This window comes from Canis aureus, chromosome 34 (assembly GCF_053574225.1).
Source record: "Canis aureus isolate CA01 chromosome 34, VMU_Caureus_v.1.0, whole genome shotgun sequence".
In the NCBI taxonomy this organism is placed as follows: Eukaryota; Metazoa; Chordata; class Mammalia; order Carnivora; family Canidae; genus Canis; species Canis aureus.
In genome coordinates this window covers 2,008,495-2,029,040 of record NC_135644.1, presented here as the reverse complement: position 1 = coordinate 2,029,040, position 20,546 = coordinate 2,008,495, and the positions used below count along the sequence as shown (strand labels likewise).

The 20,546-nt window shown below is 45.9% G+C and overlaps 1 protein-coding gene across 2 annotated transcripts in view; it reads left to right on the top strand.

The window, feature by feature from the left end:
* Positions 1–20,546, top strand: part of ITGAV (integrin subunit alpha V) — an 87,612-nt gene that overhangs the window by 17,682 nt on the left and 49,384 nt on the right. For both annotated transcript variants that reach the window (XM_077883159.1, XM_077883158.1), the window contains exons 3-5: positions 12,345–12,436; positions 14,411–14,525; positions 20,336–20,397. In XM_077883159.1, the coding sequence (XP_077739285.1) occupies positions 12,345–12,436; positions 14,411–14,525; positions 20,336–20,397 (269 nt within the window). The remainder of the gene's footprint in view (positions 1–12,344; positions 12,437–14,410; positions 14,526–20,335; positions 20,398–20,546) is intronic.

The window sequence follows — 20,546 nt, the reverse complement described above, 5'->3', positions numbered from 1 at the left end:
ATCTTGGCGTGTAATTTGTTTGCCAGACGTGACGATGATCGGCATGAAAAAAGCATAGTTAACTTATCTGAATGTGGAGGTGGGAAAGTAGGACTTAAGATTAACAGGTGCTTTAACTGAAGACGAGTGTATTTTAGGACGTAAAAATATTCTAAAATGTATTGGGATGGAAAACAGTATCGAGAATATTCGAGTAGCCCAGTGCATGTCGTATGTTGCTTGGTTTTGTCTCCATTCCCGGGTTAGTTTCTTCTTGTTATAGCAGGTTACTTTGAACTTGGAGGCTTAGAAGTGGCACAGATTGATTATCTTCAGTTTGGAGGGCAGATGTCCAGAATGTGATTTGGGCTCGAATCAGGGTTTTGGCAGTGCTGCCTTCCTTCTGGAGGCTCCACGGAAGAACCCGTTTTCAGCCCTTTTCCAGCTGCTGGGGGCCACCCACTTCCTGGGCTCGCGGCTCCTCCTTCCATCCTAGAAGCCGGCGGTGGCTTCGCTGGTTTTTGTCACCCTGCATCATCCGACGCGAAGTCGTCTGCTCCCTCCTGTGACTACTGCTCAGATAACCCAGAGTAACCTTCCACCTCAAGATCCTTCATCTGGTCACAGCTGGAAGCTTCCTTCTGCCGTGGAGGGGCCCGGTCACAGGTTCTGGGGGTGAGGCCGTGGTACTCTGTGCACAGGGACGTTTCTCCGTTACCCTTCTCTGTATCTGTTGTCGGGCGGGGGCGACACTGCGAGCGACTCTACGGCGACAGCGAGCTGTTCCCTCCCCCGCTCCCGTGTTGGTCCTGTGAGCGTGAGGGGTGCAGAGCCACGGAGACGACATGGCTCACCTGGCTGCGTAGGACCCTGGCCAGTGGCTGGTTTGCCAGCGTCCGGTTTTCCCATTTGTTAGATCAACAGGGCCCATTCCCCTGAGGCAGACTTTCTGTGGGGCTCACATGGGATGACGCCCTGAGGTATTTCGTGGAGGAGGCGGCGGCGGCGCTGGAGGCCAGGGCACAGCTGCAGCGTGGCGAGTGGCTCCGGAGCGAAAGAAACGGAGCTGATCGTACACGTTGTCAAGTGGCTCACATCTGCGTTCGCGCTGTAACCCTGGCGGTGACCAGTGGTGACCTTCGGGAGCATTCTGTCCTTGCAGTGTGGTCTCGCCGCCCGTAGAGCAGGTGTGGCGACACCCTGACGGCTGCCCACTCTTCTCAGGGATGAGTCTTTCCCAAAAAGATTGGACTGGGGACCTGCCCCGAGGGCGGGGAACTCGGAGCCCCTGCCTGAAGCTTGTGGGGCGACACGGGCTTTCTGGCGTGATTTGCAGGTCTGTGGGACAGCTGGTCGGTCTGTGACCGAGGCCGCGGCCCGAGAAGCGGGCCCCTCCGGGCCTGCCCCCAGCAGGCGCTCACTGCTGCCCCCCGCTGCCCACGGGCTCGGCTGGGCTGGGGGCCGCCCTCTGGGCCCCGGAGGCACCGCGGGGTGTTCGCCCGACCCTCCGCATCTTGTATTCGTGGATGTGGAAGACTCCTGGCCGCTCTGCCTCCGCGCTGCCCAGCGCCTACCTCACTGCGCTTAGGCGCTGGCCCGGCTGCCCCGAAGCCCGTGTCCGACCTGGCCCTCCCCCGGCTCTTCCACAGTTGTGCCCGGGTGTGTCTACCGCTCTGACACGACTGCCGATCGGGAAGTGAAAATGACAAAAACAGTCTCTCTTCCCCGGTTAATACAAAATAAATGTATTTTAAGGTGGTTTTTTTTTTTCTTCTCTTTTTTTTTAAGTAACTCTAGGCCTATTGTGGGGCTTAAGGTGATGACCTTGAGTTGCGTGCTCTGACTACTGAGCCAGCCTGATGCCCTCCCCCACCCCCACCCCCAGAATTTTTTTTAATTTTTGACATTTACTTTTTTATTTTGAGAGAGAAATCACACATGTGTGGGTGCAAGAGGGGGTGCAGGTAGGGGGGCAGAGGCAGAGGGAGAGAGAGAATCCTAAGGAGGCTCGACACCCGGCACAGAGCCCCAAATGGGGCTTGATTTCATGACCCTGATTGTGACCTGAGCTGAAATCAAGTCGGTTGTTGGATGCTTTTAACCATCTAAGCTACCCAGGTGCCCCAGGAATTTTTGTTTTTTAAATGAAATTGTTTCTTTTGCTATAACCCATCATTCCTTGGTGCATTGCTTTCTTTTATTTATTTATTTATTTATTTATTATTTTTTAAAAAATTTTTTGGTTTATTGCTTTCTATAGCTGGAGAGCTAGGAGGCAACCTAGAAATTAGTAAATCCAATTAATCCAGTTTCTCTATGACTAGCCAATTAATCCACATGCAGGTAGTTGTTATCTTAACACTTTAAATGTTTCATCAGAACTGCATGTATATGTTCCTTTAAAACCCATCTTTTTCCTGGCCCGTTTTGACCGGATTCATACCCAGTATTTTAAGGCTTAACTTTGACTTGGCTTTTTTTTCTTTTTTTTTTTTTTTTCCCACCCCTCTTTGAATCTTCAGTAAAGAGTTCTTGTCTGAAACTGTGAGATGCGTTCAGGGTCATTTCCTTCTCATTGCTAGGAGGAAACAAACCAGCGTTGATAAAGCGGTGGATGTTTTCACTGGGCCTGTGTTCTTTGTGCGGCTCCCGCAGAACCACCAGACTTGCTCATGGAGGAAGGAGGAGGTTTCCATTCTCTGTTCCCTGTGGCAGTCGGAACTCAGTAAATAAATTTAAAAAATCACAGTGGAACAAGCTTCATCGTATTTCTTTCTGGCTCTGCTTTTGACCCTTGTTTACTTCTGGAAAACAATCTAATCTTACATGAGAGATGTTTCTCAACACCCCGTGTGGTTTGGTGACACTTTCTCATGTTCATAGATTGTGATTTCAGAACTCACTTTTACAGTCACAAATAATTAGTTTTTCGTGTCTCTGCAACTCCAGACGCTCTGAGCTTAGGGATTTTTATCTTGTGTCATTTCAAGTCTATGCACCTCATGCTTCTAGAGACTTTTAAAGGCATTTTGAAGTTTATAGAGCAAATCAGCCTTTAATATGGATACCTAACCTTTCCATATTATCTATCAGAATTTCTTGAATTAACAGCCTGGAGCCTCTTGCTTCCTGTCCCTCTGCCCCTACCCAGCCTGGGTTCTCCCTCTCTAAAAAAAAAAGGAGGAGGATATATAGAAGCTTCTAACCAAAACCTTTATATGTAAAGGCTGATAACGTATCCACACTAGGTTTTTTTCCTCATCTTTTAAAATATACAAATATTCATTGATTGAACAAATGAGAAAACCTCAAGAAGCAAAAAGAAAGAAAGAAAGAGAAAGAAAGAAAGAAAGAAAGAAAGAAAAGAAAGAAAAGAAAAGCAAAGAAAAGCAAAGAAAAGCAAAGAAAAGAAAAGAAAAGAAAAGAAAAGAAAAGAAATCTTCTGAATCCCAACCACTGGGAAAACTAGTGGCCATAGGATATATTTGTATGCGTGGGTAATATTATGTTTTCGTATGTACCTGGTGTATATACTTCTCTGTGTGCGTGTGTATGTGGAGAATCATAATTCACTCAGTCCATCTCCTATTCTGCTGGGCATTTTGCTGCTTTTTTTTTTTTTTAAAGCTATTGTAACAAAGGTTGGAGCATGCTTATTCAATCATTGTTCATATTTTTATTTATTTAGGATTCCTAAAAATGCAATTTAGAAGCCAACAAGATGTATTTTTTGACATACTTCTAATATACATTTGCTAACTGGGAAAAAAAATGATATAACCTGTCCCTGAACCAAACTCACCTTAGTCTTGCTTCGTCCTGCGGGTGAAGTATTTATCTTGTTTTAATTTGTACTTCTGATTTTCTCATATGTTTACTCTGCTCTTTTGGTATTATTTGTTCTTATACTTGATCTGTTACCCTACTAATGCATCTGTTTTTTTCTGTTTTTGTTTTTTAAAGATTTTATTTATTTATCTATGAGAGACACAGAGAGAGGCAGAGACACAGGCAGAGGGAGAAGCAGGCTCCATGCTGAGAGCCCGATGTGGGACTCGATCCCGGGACTCCAGGATCACGCCCTGAGTTGAAGGCAGACTCTCAACCGCCGAGCCACCCCGGCGTCCTGTCATTTTTTTTTTAAAACAGCTTTCTTGAGACATAATTTGCCATAAAATTCACCTGTGTGCAACTTTTGAGTGTGCAATTCAGTGAATTTTACCATAATAAGTATGGTTTTACAGATACTATCATAATGTAATTCCAGAGCATTTCCCTCACCTTAAAAAGAAAACCCTCTTGTTCATGGTCACTCTCCCATTTGTCCGCCTAACCCTCAACGACCACAAATCCACTCTCCGCGTCTCTGAGCTCCCCTTCTCTGGATATCGCGCAGAAATAGAATTGCACACCGTGTCGCCCTCTGCGCCTGGCGGTTCGCCGCGCTGTACGTGTGCCCGTGCTCCGTTCCTCTCGTCCAGCAGCATCCCTTGAGCCCTTGTTGATTCCTTCGCCGGCACACGTACTTTCGGCTGGTTTCTAGTTTGGGGTCATTGTATATAACGTTGCTGTGAGCGTTCACGGGCACGTCTTTGTCTATCGCATGCACGTCTTTGTCTAGACGTACGTTCTCGTGTCTCTTGGAGGGGTACCTAGGAGGGGAGTTGCTCTGTGTTTAGCTTCTTAAGGAGCTGCAAGACCGTCTTAAAACCTGGCCGCACCATTACATTCCTACCAGCAAGTAACGGGAGGATTCCAGTTCTTCACACCCTAGTGGACATGCGTTTTTTTATCTTCTTTTATCCTAGTGCGTGATTCTTCATTGTGGTTTCGATTTGTGTAGACGTCGTGGCCGGTGATGTTGAGCATCTTTGCATGTACTTACTGGCCATGTGTGTATCCCCAGAATGAGATCTATTCAAATTCTCTGCCTGGTTTTTATTGGGTGTCTTCATTCTTGAGTTGCAAGGAGGGAGGGCTGTGTGTGTGTGTGTGTGTGTGTGTGTGTGTTCATTGTGGATACAGATCTCTTACTGAATATGAGCTTTGCAAATATTTTCTCCTATTCTGTGGGTTTTCTTTTCACTTTTCTTTATGATGCTTTTTGAAGCTCAAAAGTTTTAAATTTTGATTAAGTCCAGTTTATCAATCTTTTATCTTGGGCTTTGGTTTCATGAATCTTGTCTAATCTAGAGTTGAAGGTTTACTGCTATTTTCTTACAAGCATTTTTATAGTTTTGTAGCTCTTACATTTAAGTCTGTGATCTTTTTTATTCTGTATGGTTTGAGATAGGGTTCCTCATTGGTCTTTTTGCCCGTGTAACGATATCCAATTGTCCCAGCACCATTTGTTGAAAACACTATTTCTTTCCCGTTGGATTTTCTTGGCACCTTTTCCAAAACTCAATTGGCTGTGAACGTAATTGTGCCATTGATGTTGAAATGTACTCTATGTATTACTGAAACATGCTGATTTTAAGTAACCATTGACTGTAATACTCAGATTTCAAAGATGTTAACAGCATCTTAATACTTGCAGCTCCGAATCAGTGAAATGCGTCATTTCACAATAGCATTAGGTTACAAATACCAGCACTTTGACCGCGTCTTCATTGTTTTCGCTCAAGTGTAGCATTTTATAGCATTCGTGACTCTCTGAAAATATCTTCTATAATTATTTGCTTATTATTTCTCTCTCTTCAAAGCCAGGGACCTTATCTGCCTCATTTACTGCAATATGCTCCCTGCGTTTAGATATGGGAAGTACCCATGATTTATTTATTTAACCGAATGATCAAAGAAATCTCTTCCTCTGGACTGTTAATTTTCACATAAATAAATAAGCGCTATTGGGAGATTTTTCTTTGAGGCAAATTCGTTGTATGAAGTGTGACCGAGCAAAAGTTATGTTTCACGTAAAAAGCTGCTCACAGACGCTCGTGAATGGTCTGCTTTATTAAAGAATGACCCTGGAGTTGGTTTTGTTTTGTTTTTTTTTGTTGTTTTTTTAAAAATCTTTTTTTTTTTAAAGATTTTATTTATTTATTTCTGAGAATACACAGAGAGGAGAGAGAGAAGCAGAGACACAGGCAGAGGGAGAAGCAGGCGCCATGCAAGGAGCCTGACATGGAACTCGATCCCGGGTCTCCAGGATCAGGCCCTGGGCCGAAGGCGGCGCTAAACCGCTTGAGCCACCCGGGCTGCTCTGTTTTGTTTGGTTTTTATCGAGGTACAGTTGACATACGACGTTTGCCTCAGATGCACAACATAACAATTTTGGTATTTGTTTATGTCGCACAATGATCACAACAGGATTAGTTGGCGTCTGTCACTATACGTGGTTCCAGAACTTTTTTTTCTTGTTATGAGAACTTTGAAGAGCCACCGTCTTAGCAGCTTGGATATACACAGTCCAGTATCATGAACTGTAGCCACCCCGATGCCGTAGGTCACACCGTTTAAGTCATCACTTACTTGAACGAGGGGTAAGCGCTCTGCGGACCTCATGTCTTTATCCACAGCATCATATAATCATGAATAGGAACCAAGTGAGTAAAAACACAGGTATCCTCCAAATAGAGGTTTCCTGCCTTGGTTTTCTCGTGCTTCGGCATTCTTCATGACTTTGGCGTTTCCAAAACAGATAACATAGCCTTGCTGCTCCAAAGGCTATGAAAAAGAAGAAACAAAAATATAGCTTTAGGGTAATAAGGTAACTTGTCTTTAAAAAAAAAAAAAAATCTCCCATAGAGCAAGTTGAATATTTGACGGTGTCTTTGGAAACGCTCCGAGGAAATGAGAAGAAACGAGAAGAGTGGCTGTTCGTCGGGGGCAGAGTCTAAGGCTGTGGCACTTTGCTCCGTTCCGTAGGCTTCGGGCCTGAAGTCTTCAGTCGTGGGAGGGCGATCGCATGTCACTGGCAGCTTACAAATTAAAAGCAAAGGCAAAAAAAAAAAAAAAAAAAAAAAACAGACATTAAATTTTCGACCCTCCAGTGACTTGCTTGCTAACCAACATCAACTTTCTCTAGCAACATTTTCCTCTAGGAATTTGTCAAAGTGACAGTACAGAGTTTTATGTTCCTTTATGGGACGCGGGGCAGTGTCTTCTCGTTTTTTACAATTGTGAGACCCTTTGATTCACGTTGAAGATGAGAGCGAGTCTTCCAGAGTGTTTTACGGAACGACCGGTAGAAACCTTTGTGGTGTGATGAGCATGAGGTGTTAAGCTACATGTAGACGAATTGAACTTAAATTAAAAAGGAAAAAGAAGTCTTTGTTGTTGGGGCGCCTGGGTGGCTCAGTGGGTTAGGCATCTGGCTCTTGGTTCCAACTCAGATCATGACGTCGGGGCCCTGGGATCGAGCCCTGTGTCAGGCTCCACGCTCAGCCGGGACTCGGCTTCAGGACTCTTCTTCCCTCTGCCCCTCTGCAGCCTTTAAAATAAACAAATCTTTAAAAAAAAAAAAGAAAGAAAGAAAAAATGAAATTGTTGCTCCTTCTTGACTGTTGCCCGAGGAGGCCTTTCTCTGGGCTACAATTCCTGCCGTTGCCTGGGTCTAATTCTCAAGGTTGGGAGCATGGCGTGAGCAGCCCGTTGGTAAAGGAAAACTTCCTGTTGAGGAAACTTCTTGAAAATTCGGTAATCTGAGGTTGTGACCTTGTGGAAACTGACGGCGTTCAAAGCAACGGGCAGTAGGTGTTTCCTTGAAGACTCTTGCCTCAGTCGTGGATGCCGGTGTGTGGCAATGCCTTGTAGGCCCAATAGAGTTTACTTTTGTTTGGCGACGTAATTGAAAACACATTTAATCACGTGCTACTTAAGACATGACTGTGTTTTTGGGGGGGGGGGGGGCATGTCAAAGTTTTTGTAAAGCTCCAGGTTTTTCAAATGTACTTGCTTTAATCCAAAAGAACCACACAGCTTGATTTTTTTTTTCACATTTGACTGGTCGTCCGTCCTTCCTTCTTATTAAATACTATCGGAAGTCGCTTGCCACGTGGAAGCAACTGTGGATTTTTGCACTCCGTGATACTTGACGGTGAAAATAAAATTTAAAAAATTGTGAAATTTGTAATTCGTTTCCATGACATTTTCTAGCTTAGGCTGAGCCTGTTATCTGCAAAGGCAGGTGTCATAATCACTGTGGCAGCGAATGTTCTTGATGCCTGCTGAAAGCAGGAACTAGAACGTGGTAGTGACGGAGACGCAGATGCCACCTGGCAGCGCAGAGCAGTGTCCTGTTGCTACGACGTGCGGATTTAGAGAAAAGTCTATTTCTTCAGGAAAAAAAAAAAAAGGTCATGGAGATAGTTTTTCAGTGGAGACCTGGATAATACTACAGAAAAGAGGAAACCCCGTCTTCCACCTTCCGGGAATAGAATTAAAGAAAAATTGCTTCGCATAGAGAGCAATTCAAAGACTCCACCAGACGCAGTCTTGGCGAAGTTTAGCAGCAAAGCTCTTGGCGACCACGCTCCTCGTGACCCATCTCTCTAGTCATGGCCAACGACTCAGGCTTCTAAAAGAATTCAAGCATATCTGCTCTTGCATTTCTTGCCTCAGGATGTTCCCCTTGGCCTAGAAAGCTTCCCTTTCTTGTCCTCTGCCCCCCACTTCCCAGACCATTTCACACATCCTCTGCCATGGGTCCGCCATGGTTCCTTGTTGGGTATTTCCTTCAGGGTCAAACTCCGGGTTCGTCTTGCGTTAGGGTCTTGAATGGACAACTGCGACTTAAGGGTTTGAATCAAGAACGGAAGGAATGAGGTTTTCCCGGCCAGAAGGATGTGGTTACAAAGGGCTGCAGGTGGGAGTGGGTGTGACTTGTTTCAGGAACTGGTGGTTGAGGGTCAGGAAAGTCTTACGTATAAAAGTAAGTATAAAAAAATAAAAAATAAAAGTAAGTATATCTTGGGACCTTGAAAAAAAATTTCATCCATTAGGATGATATTACACGTTACATACCATTTTCTGGAGGGTTTATCGGGTTAATCTAGCACTTAGTCCATGTCTCTGACCCCAACAATAGTGCCATGCTGTGCTGCTTATGTATATTGGAAGAGAGAGGAGAGAGGACTTGGAGGGAATGTGTAGGTCTTTTAAATCAAAATAGAAATATTCCTAAATCTGAACCTGAGGGAGATAAAATCGGTTAAATAAGCCGCCGTATGGCTACATCGTGATGTTCTACACAATGGCTATGATGCTGTAGTCAAACTTTATTTGATGTATTGTTAAGGGGGAAATGGTTCGTACATTTATATATAGTCACAATTTTAACGTTTTATAAATATTTATAAAATATATATCTATATAGAATATATCTATTCTACAAATAAAAGGATACGCACGTATTCATGAGACAAGTCTTTAGGATCGGCTCCAAAATGTTAGCAGACATCATTTCTTTGTGGGGGATTGTAGAATTTAGATTCATCTTCACGTGCGGCTTTATTATATGTTTTATGTCTTAATTTGTAATGTTTTATCATCAAAGTAAATACCATAAAGAGTTCAAATAACGAGAAATAGAAGATACCCCCGTAGGGGCCTTGTGCCACATAGAGTGTGTAACTTGTCCGTTGCTATACATTTTTTTTTTTTTAGACATTTGTAAACTTACAGAAAATTTGGAACTGTAATACAATGAACGTTATACCCTTAGATTCAGCCAGTGTGGCAGGTGCGGTACCCCGTTACCCCCAAGTACCAGAGCACGTACCTCCCAAGAACCAGGCTCTTCCCTTACATCACCACGACACTATTATCACGGTCGAGAAGCATGTCATTATGACAACACTATTGGTGACCATAGGGTCTAGAGTTGAATGTCCACAATTATCCTAACAAAGTCCTTTATAACTTTTGGAAGAATTTTAGACACAAGATTCAAAGATCGTATCTTGCGTCGGGTTCCTGCGTCTCCTTCTCTTTCAACCTCGAGTCTTCCCTACTGTGTTGTCTTTCTCGACATTGCCATTCTTGCAGAATGTGTATCAGGTCTTGTAGGGCAGGAATAATTGGCGAAAAAAAAAAAAAAAAAAAAGGAATAATTGGCGAGAATATAGTGATTTTTTGACTCTGTGCCATTTTGTTTGCCACATGGTCAGTTTTAGAGCTTAGGAGGAAATACATGGAGGCTTAATTTGAACCTTTCTGATGCGGAACAGCCAAATATTTCCCCTAATAGAGAAGAGCTTCGGTTCTGCTTGGACATCTTCAGAGTTGCTGAAAAGGCTTCTTTTTAAATGAAAGCAGTTCGAGTGTGGCGGTTCTTGATCACATGCAGTATTAGCTCGTACGCTCGGTTCCGGGGGCTGAGATTACCTGGGTTTATCTGTGGGTGTCGGCGACGGCGAGCGGGAGCGAGTCCTCCCGGGCACCAGCCGCTTCACGGTCCTACTGTGTTCAACGTAAGGAGCGGAGGCCTTCGCTTCCTTTGTAGGAAGGAACAGGTTGGAAACCCTGTCGCTCCGCGGGAGCCTCGTTCGCTTGCAGTGAAATACAAAGATTCTATTCAGTCCCTTGTAACCATGAAGTTTTATGGTTTAAATCATTGAAGAGTCATCATTTGAACCCGGTCGGCCCAGAAGCTACGCTGCTTTGCTGGTCGGGCCCCTCTGGAAAAAGCAGAGTGTGTTAGGCTGTGCGGGGCCGAGGCCGTAGTGGGTAACGCTCTATTTACAAACAAAACCCCAAATCTCACTTAGAGAAAAAAGAAAAAGGCCATTTCTTGCTCATTGTCGTTTAGTGTGGGTCGTTCTGCTGTTTCTGTAGACTCAAAGCTTGGGCTGAGCTGCTTGATTCATGCGATTCCCCATCCGTTCGGCCTCACGGATGGGGGGAAATAATCACACGGAGGATTCACGTCTACTTTTTTTTGTTGTTTTATTTTTTAACAAGTAGGTTATTTTAGAGTCCATATATGAGGGATAGAATGAAGTGTTTGTGTCTGACTTCTTTCACTTAATAGAATATTCTCTAGATCCATCAGTGTCCTCTCCGCTGGCAGGATTTTCTTCTTTTCGGGGCTAATACTCTTCTGTTGGATGTAAAACCGCATTTCCTGTTCACCTGTCAGCAGACCTTTCGGTTGCTCTCTTGGCCCTCGGGAGGAGCGCTGCAGGGAGACGGGACTACAGATGCCCCTCGGAGGGTAGTGACTGCCTTCCCCTTGGAATGTAGGTTTATAGGGGATGATCATCATAAATAGGTTGAGAGGAACGGACTAGACTTTAAAAATAGTCTATTTCTCTCAAAAAATAGTCTCTCTTTCCCCAAATGCTTTATGGTTATGTTTCCATAATTTTTTCCTTGACCAATTTAATAGCTTTCAATGGAAAGGATTCCTTCTTTCCTGCCCTCCTTCCTTCCTTCTTTTTGTTCTCTTCTCTTCCCTTTTTTCTTTATTTTTCTTTTTCTTCTTTCTTTCCTTCCTTCCTTCCTTCCTTCCTTCCTTCCTTCCTTCCTTTTCTTCCTTTTCTTCCTTTCCTCTCTCTCTTCTTTCTTTCTTCCTTCCTCTTTTCTTTTTTCTTTCCTTTTCTATTTTCTTTTCTATTCTCTTTTCTATTCTCTTTTCTATTCTCTTTCCTTTCCGTTTCTTTTTTCTTTTTTTTCTTTTCTTTTCTTTTCCTTTTTCTTTTTCTTTTCCTTTTTCTTTTCCTTTCTCTTTTCCTTTCTCCTTTCCTTTCCTTTCCTTCTTTTCTTTTCTTTTCTTTTCTTTTCTTTTCTTTTCTTTTCCTTTTCTTTCTTCTTTTCTTTTCTTTCTTCTTTTCTTCCTTTCCAGTACTTTTCCTGAGCGGCTGGCATATTGGGAATGATTTTCTTAATGATGTAAACTGAAAACAAATATTTGCACGTAGTGTGCTAAATCTGATTCTTTTTCCCTCCGGCTAGATTCCAACTCCTGTTTTATGTCGTTCGCCCTGTGTTGGTGTGTTTTACTTTGGTCTCTTACTACTGGTGTTTTATGAAGGCAGTGGCCTTTTGTTTTCATAAATATCTTTATATCCTGGAACTTCTGGGAGTACAGTAGGTAATTATAAGTATTTGTTTGATAGTTAACGATCTTTACAGTTTAGCAGTTGGGAAACTTAGTACTTTTTCACATCTGCATTATTATAGTTAACAGGGCTTCACAACAACCCTGAGACACTTCTCGTCATCCTGTGTGTTTTTTTTCTTTTTTTTTTTTGTTGTTGGTTGAAAGTTCCTGACGTTTATAAAGTACACGAGGTAAATAGCTAATGTGGTATTTGATTAATTAACAGCACGCTGTTTTTAGACCTTGGCTGGATTGTAATAAACTCTGTTATATGAAGAATATATATCTTGTTTCTCACCCCTCACAATATTTTTCTTAGGCAATAGAGATTATGCCAAGGATGATCCATTGGAGTTCAAGTCTCACCAGTGGTTTGGAGCATCTGTGAGATCGAAACAGGATAAGATCTTGGTAAGTCTTCTGGATATTTCCTCTCGTAGGTGAGTTGAGGTGCTTTATGTGGCACCGGGAGATGCTGTGTTGGAGAGCCGGCCGCGGGGCGCCTCCCGTACCCCGTGGGTGGGCCTGGGCCCGCGGTGCCCCCCGTCGGGCAGGGAGTCTGGGCCCAGGGACTGCGGTTGTTGCGGGGAACCGGCCCTCTGGTCTGGCCCGTCCTGTGCCCCGCGAGCCCACCTGGGAGCCCATGTAGGGGGGCTGCCAGCCGGGCGACCACAGTGGCCTCCCCGTCCCCCGCTCCTACCCCGACGGCAACCCGTGTCCGTGGGGGGCCAGCCCGAAGCGAGCGTCCCGTTCCCTGGGGTGTCCCTCTGCCTTGGGGACAGCCCTGCTGCCGCCGGCTCCTCGGCGTCGTGGTGAGCGGGCCGCTGGCCTGGTCCCCTTGGCACCCGTCACCCCGCCCCCCCCCCTTAGCGACGGATCCTTCCTCCCCCTGTGACCGGCCACCGCGGTCGGCACCTCCGCGTCCCTGGCCCCTCTGCCTCCACCATGCTCGGGGTCACTTGGTCAGCTCCTTGTCACCCTGACTGTGGCTCTGATTTCATGTCCTCGGGGACCCTTCCCTATCTGCTGCTGTCGTCTGATGATCCGACGGGGCCGTCCGGGAAGAATCTGTGGGGGAGCTGGAATTTCAGAGGAGCTTCCACTCCGACTGGAAGTGGAGGACGAGGTTGAGAGTGGGGGACATGGGAGGTGGGAGGTGGGGACACGAACCTGCGGAAGAGTGAGGGACCCTTGTGCCTGGAGCACCCAGCGGCTGCGGACAAGTGGCCATCATCCTCTCCTTCCACTTTTTTCAGGGAAAATGTAAAATAACCTTCCGTTGATGTCTGCGGGGTTTGTGTCCATGTGTTTTGCTTCAAAAAAAACCTGACAGAAAATGCACTGAACTGTTTTGCAGCAAATTAAATTGTCACATTTTGCTAAATTACTGTGTCACTAAAATATGCCTCCCTCTGCTGCTTATACCTGGTGTTGAAATCTAGAATTCTGAAAACAAAAAGGTCATCAACTTACCTGGAAAGTAGATAAAAACAAGCCCTGCCAAGTCTTTTAGTAGTAAATTATATGCTTAATAGTAAATATGAATCTGTTTATATTTATTTTTTTTTTTAAATTTTTTTTTTATTTATTCATGATAGTCACAGAGAGAGAGAGAGAGAGGCAGAGACACAGGCAGAGGGAGAAGCAGGCTCCATGCACTGGGAGCCCGACGTGGGACTCGATCCTGGGTCTCCAGGATCGCGCCCTGGGCCAAAGGCAGGTGCCAAACCGCTGCGCCACCCAGGGATCCCGAATCTGTTTATATTTAAATAAACATTTATGATACGCTTAATAATAAATGATGGATCATAGTAGCCTGTATCCTATACGCAGGAGAATGTTACTTTGTTAAAAGGCCGATTCCATCTCTGACGGTCGCAACATCAAGAAGAGTGAAAATGGGATCCCTGGGTGGCGCAGCGGTTTAGCGCCTGCCTTTGGCCCAGGGCACGATCCTGGAGACCCGGGATCGAATCCCGCGTCGGGCTCCCGGTGCATGGAGCCTGTTTCTCCCTCTGCCTGTGTCTCTGCCTCTCTCTCTCTCCTCTCTCTCTCTCTCTGTGACTATCATAAATAAATAAAAAAAATTTAAAAAAAAAAAAAAAAGAAGAGTGAAAATAATTTTCACAGTAATTTTCAGAATTAGTGGAACGTGTGAGACCTTTGCCGTGTGAAATAATTTTGCTATTTTGGGGGGAAAAAAGGATGTGAGAAAAGTACTCTTTATCTGTATCCACTGTCGTCATGGGGAATTCTTGGTATAAGACGGGTTTAATCTTTATTCATGCTCACGACGTGTTTTTGGATTCTGGAGTCGTATGGATGATCCGAAACGCTGCGTTTCACGGGGATTTTCACGCTGTGGGCCGCCCCCTCTGGTTGCAGGCCTGCGCCCCGCTGTACCACTGGAGGACTGAAATGAAACAGGAGAGAGAGCCCGTGGGAACCTGCTTTCTTCAGGACGGAGCGAAGACTGTGGAGTACGCTCCGTGCAGATCAAGTATGTGCAGGGAGTTGTGCCAGCTTTTATTTTATTATTATTATTATTATTATTATTTTTGTGCCAGCTTTTAAAAGATGGCTGGGGAGCCTACTTTGTTCAGAATTTTTTTTTTTTTTTTGTGTGTGTGTGTGTGTGTGTGTGTAGGCACAACTGTGTGTCAGTCAAAAGATGCTCAAGGGAGCATCTCTCACATAAATGTGGGAACTTCCTAAAACAGAAGCCTCTGACGCAGTAGGTCCATGTCAGGCCTGGGCACCTGCGTTTTTAGGAAACTCTACAAGGCGATTTAACGGAAACCAGAGCGTAAGAACCAGAGCTTTGTATTAATAGTGATGCTGAATGTAAAAGGAGAAAAAAATGTGTCTTAAAGAGCCAGAGTTTACCTAAGAAGGTGAAACATTGAGCTCAGGACTCTGAGTCAGAATGTTCCTCCTTTAATTTTTTTAAAATAAAAAATAAACTTTTTTTTTTTTTTAAATTTTAAAGATACTCTTAAGTAACGTCTATACCCAGCCTGAGGCTTGAACTCATAACCCCAAGATCAAGAGTTGCACGCTCTACCGACCGAGCCAGCCAGCTTCTCCTGAATTTTCCTTCTTGTAGATCAGAGTTTCCCTGTGAGTCTGTTACCAAGCTCCCCCCTCTTCTGATGGTCCAGAGGCTCTCACTCGGTTGACTTCATATTATCTGAAATTTCAGATGAAATTCATATTGTGGCCAAAGGTGATTTTCAGCCCTTTTACTTGGGATGATGCTTTTCCAAAGGCGATTCCAGTTCTGTTTTGCTTTGTGTTTTGAAGATTTTATTTATTTGAGAGACAGAGAGGGACAGAGAGAGCGGGAGCGGCAGGGGAATCGACAGGGAGTCGGATGCGGGGCTCGATCCCAGGACCCTGAGATCCCGGACCCTAAAGCAGACTCGTAGCCGACAGAGCCACCCGGGTGCCCCAGGAGACACCAGTGCTTTTGCCCTCCTTTGTGGTTAAATGGCCACCACTCGAGATTCTCTTTATACAAGAAACCTCGCTTATTGAAACGTGTTGTGGTATTTATATCTAAAGCACCTTTCAGGGGCAGCCCGGGTGGCTCAGTGGTGGAGCATCTGCCTTCAGCCCAGGGCGTGACTCCGGGGTCCCGGGATCGGGTCCTGCATCGGGTCCCTGCAGGGAGCCTGCTTCTCCCTCTGCCTGTGTCTCTGCCTCTCTCATGAATAAAAAAATACAATTATAAAAATAAAAGAATAAAGCATTTTTCAGACTATTACTTTTTTTTTTTTTAAGATTTTATTTATTTGAGAGCAAGAGGGGGCGGGGGGCAGAGGGAGAAGCAGACGCCCTGCTGACACGGGGCTCGACCGCGGGACCCTGAGATCACGGCCTGAGCTGAAGGCAGGTGCTCCCCCGCTGAGGCCCCAGCGCCCCTCGGGTGGTTGCTTTTCATCTTCCTTCGCTAGCCAGTTAGCTTGGGGGAGGGAGCTAGTAGCAGGAGTGGAGCGTGGGGACCTTTGCCGCTGGGGTCTCCTCCGCGCCAGGCGACTTGACACCAGGCCGGAGGAAGTGTTGGGTCTTCCAGACTCGCAGCGGTTGAGCCACCAAGACATCCCGAATGGTTGCCCTGACCCTTACTTCTGAAGCCACCAGCTCGGCGCTCTGCACCGTGCGAGGGAGGGGCGGCGTCCACGGGTGGGTCAGGCCGCCTGGCGCTGTCCTGGGTGGCCGGGGGTGCGTGCAGGAGGGTGGAGGCGGGAGCTGGCTCCCCGGGGCCGCTGCCACCGACGCCTGCGGGACGGACAGCAGAGCCCGAGGGTTTCTTCCCTCTCAGAGCAGTGAGCGTCGAAGGAGGATTTGAACCCAGGCCTCCCTCCTCGCAGGACCTTGCGCCTCGGTCGCCTCGGTGTTCCCCACGGCTTCTCCGTCAGCCACACGTCGTCCCTTCGCAAATCCGAGTCTGGGCGGGCCCGGAGGCGTAGGGGCCCTTGGGGACCTCGCGCAGCACGCGGGCCACCACCGGGCACCCTCCGGCGGCCGCGGGGCACCGTGTCCGGTTTGCCGCACCCGGGCCGGCCCACCTGTCGCGTGCTGCTCGTGTCCTTGCTTAGGCACAGAAGCCCTACGGTCCCTTCAGACCTGGCCTTCTGGGGTAGTGGCCTCCGAGCAGGTGCCCACGCCGCTGGCGCCGCTTCTTGTAACTGAGGTCTCGGTAGAACGCAGCCCTCCCCCCCACCCCTTCGACGTGTTGCTTCCTCGGGGAGGCCGAGTGGTCGCCACCGGGACACGGCCCCGAGGCCTAAAGTATTGACCGTCTGGTCCTTGACGGAAACCGTGCGCTGACCCCTGATCAGGTCCAGAGCCTCAAGCCTCAGAAGAAGCCGAGCACTTGGCCGCAGGAACCGACGCGGTCGCCCTTCTCCGTCTGGGTCACGGCCCTTGATCGAGGGACGGGCTCCTCGGCTCGGCCTTTGCCCGAAGGCCAGGGCGACGTGGCCGGGGAGCGCGAGCGTGGGGCAGGACGCGTGTGGGCCCCGTGTTGCCCGCCCGGGCTCTGCTCCGCTGTTGGTGACACGCTGACTTGCATGAAAGCAGCCGAGGCCGGGGGTCGTGCTCTGCGTCCCCGGCAGCCAGCGACGCATCGTGCACGGGGTGCAGGCTCCGAAGCGCCGCTCGCTCGGTCCCCGGGCTCGTGGGCTCGTGGCGGTTCGTGGGGATCCGTCACTTAGTTGCTTTTGCTCTCGGCGTGGCCCGTGGGGCCACCCTGGGCCTGAACCCTCGCCGTCGGTTAGTTTGCTTTTGGCGTTTGCATAACCCTCTGCCACCTGATGGCTTTCCACAGGGGCAGGTGTCCTGTTCTTTCTTTTTCTTTTTCTTTCTTTTTTTTTTTAAGATTTCATTTATTCATGAGACACGGGCAGAGGGAGAAGCAGGCTCCCGGCGGGAAGCCCGATGCGGGACTCGCTCCCGGGACCCCGGGGTCACGCCCTGGGCCGAAGGCGGACGCTAACCGCTGGGCCTCCAGGGATCCCCCGGGCGTCCTGTTCTAAAAGTGCCGGAGCCGCACATCCCAGAGCTCGCACACTCCCAGGTCCTCGCTCAGGCTGAGTCCTTTGCTCCACCTGCCTCCTGACGGGCCTTCCTCGCGCTGAGATCCTTCTCAGTTGTGCAAGCTCGTTGCCTTCCCTTTCCCCTTGACCGGTGCTCAGACGCTAAGGTGCGGCGTCCTTGTGCCCGCGCGGCGTGATGCTGTGGACACGCGGCTCAGATCCGCGCTCTCCTCTTCGCCAGCTGCTTGGCTCGTTGCTTAATTCCTCTGAGCCTGAGCTCCTTACCTGTAAATTGTGAGTACCAGTAGTGTCTCTGGTAGGATCGCGTCTAAGATTTAAAAAGACAGAGCAGCCCCGGCGGCTGCAGCCCGGGGTGTGACCCCGGGGTCCCGGGATCGAGTCCCGCGTCTGGCTCCCTGCATGGAGCCTGCTTCTCCCTCTGCCTGTGTCTCTGCCTCTCTCTGTGTCTCTGTGAATAAATAAATAAAATCTTAAAAAAAAAAGATTTAGAAAGATAACCAACGTTTCCGTGCAGGACGCGGCTCACGGAGGAGGGGCTTGGTGGTTTGCCGGTGGCTGTAATCGGCAACATCACTGATAACGCTGTCGCTTGGCCAGTGGGAGGAATGGTATTCATCTGTAGCAATAAAGACCAAAGCCTTCACCAAAATAGCCTGTCGTTAGCGTACAGTTCTTGACGTCGGCATAAACGTAGAGTTTAATTCGGCTTACTTCGTGCCTGTTGAGAGAATTTTACAGGAAGATCGTGTTTTCTGGCTGGACATTCTGGGAAACCTGATAAAGCAGATAGAGTATGATGATCGAAAAGGGGATGTCTTTATAAATAGCCTGAAAGAGTTCCCCTGAATGCCACTGGAATGCAGGAAAAAACCAGCTGACTTGAGGTCAGAGCGGATTTGCTCAGTATGATGCACGAGGCGCTGGAAACCCCAGCCCACGTTTTCCCATTCCCTCTTGGTCAAAGAGAATTTACATTGGGGTAGCAATACGCTCTTGAGGCTGTTTTCTAAAATTCTAAATTTAGTTATTAAGTGTGTCATCTTGGGGCAGTTCCCAGGTTTTTAAAATATGTTCCAAAAAAAAAATTTTTTTTTTTGAAATTTTTGATGGGAAAAAAAAAAAAAAAAGACATTTTTGATGGGAGTATTTGACAAAATTTTTTGGAAGTTGTCCTTTCAGTTGTACTGAAAATAGGTATTTTTGGTTGCTGTGTGTAGAGTATTTGACAAAATTTTTTGGAAGTTGTCCTTTCAGTTGTACTGAAAATAGGTATTTTTGGTTGCTGTGTGTAGAGTATTTGACAAAATTTTTTGGAAATTGTTCTTTCAATTGTACTGAAAATAGGTATTTTTGGTTGCTGTGTGTAGGTGGCCGGTTCAGTAATACTGCAGCATAATTATTTATATATTGTAATATCGGCTACAAGAATTCCTTGGTAACTGAAGAGGAGCGTTTCATTATTCCTTGTTACCCTGGAGATAAATAAATCAAGGGAGAGTCTTCAGGTTCATCCTTAACCTGTGTTCTAGGTCCAGGATCACTCATGATTAGAGTTAATTTAAGTTAATTGGCTGGTTGTCCAGAAATTGTCCCCTTTTGTGAGAACAACAAAATAAGAGGGGACTAAAGAGAGTCTGAGTCTGTGATCATTTGGAAAATAATTGAAAGGGTCCAGTTTGAAGATGTTCATGTTCATTAGACTGTGTGAGGTTCTAAATATATCATGAAGATGGTTTCATATTTTGCTCTTTGCTAAACATCAAGTCAGGGTTTTTAGCTCTCTCTCCAGATTTTGAAGTACGTTTTTATTTTTTTTATTCATTTATTTTTTTCTTTATTTTATTTTATTTTATTTTTTTGAAGTACGTTTTTAATAGACGTTTTATAGTTGTTGGCTACAGAATGTATGTGTAGTAAATACGTATTAGGAATATATATTTCTCTTTACTAGTATTCGTAATAAATTCGTGAAGACCATAGGCTGGCAACTGTGCAGCAATAATAGTAATTTGATATTGGAATTTTTTTTTTTTTTTAAGATTTTGTTTATTTATTCGTGAGAGACAGAGAGAGAGGCAGAGACACAGGCAGAGGGAGAAGCAGGCTCCCTGCAGGGAGCCCGATGTGGGACTCGATCCCGGGTCTCCAGGATCATATCCTGGACCGAAGGCAGACACTTAACTGCTGAGCCACCGAAGCATCTCTGATATTGGAATTTTTGACTTGTAGATCACAACTCATCTTCGTTTTATAAAATCAGGATAGTGGCTCGTAACCAGTCATTTTTTAAAAATGGAACGAAATAAAATGGAAAATATCAGAATATACCGGACACGGTAATAGTGATACTGTTTTGTGACATTTTCTCTTACTTACCTATCTGTGATATACACACATATACTATGTACGTGTTGGGTGGTGTGGGTTATGACATATAATAATCTTGCCTGTGGGTTGTGGTTAAAAATAAGTTTTGAATCTACTGTTTCAGGTGATGTTTCTGTTTCCTGGTGACCATCCCAGGAACTTTGATCTCTCTTGCCATATCTGAGAAAATGGTGCTGATAAAAATGCATACTCGTTTTTTTTTAGAATATGGTAATAACTCATTAAGTGCCTGAGTGAATGAACATTCCCAATTCGTAGTACGTTGCCTTATGATTATAGTGATACAGATTTTTCTCATGTTTTGTTTTATGTTATTTGTTTATGTTTGGGTTTGTGTATATTTCCAATCTTTTTATTTTAGAAAATATTGATGCTGATGGACAGGGATTTTGTCAAGGAGGATTCAGCATTGATTTTACCAAAGTAAGTCCTTGTTTAAGACTGAATGAGATTCAGATCTACCTCATTATCTAAACCATTGTTAAAAGTTAATTGCTTCTCTGTAACTATTACCTGTTTTATGAAAACAGCTAATAAAAATGACCCATGCATTTTGATATTCTTTGCCTTGT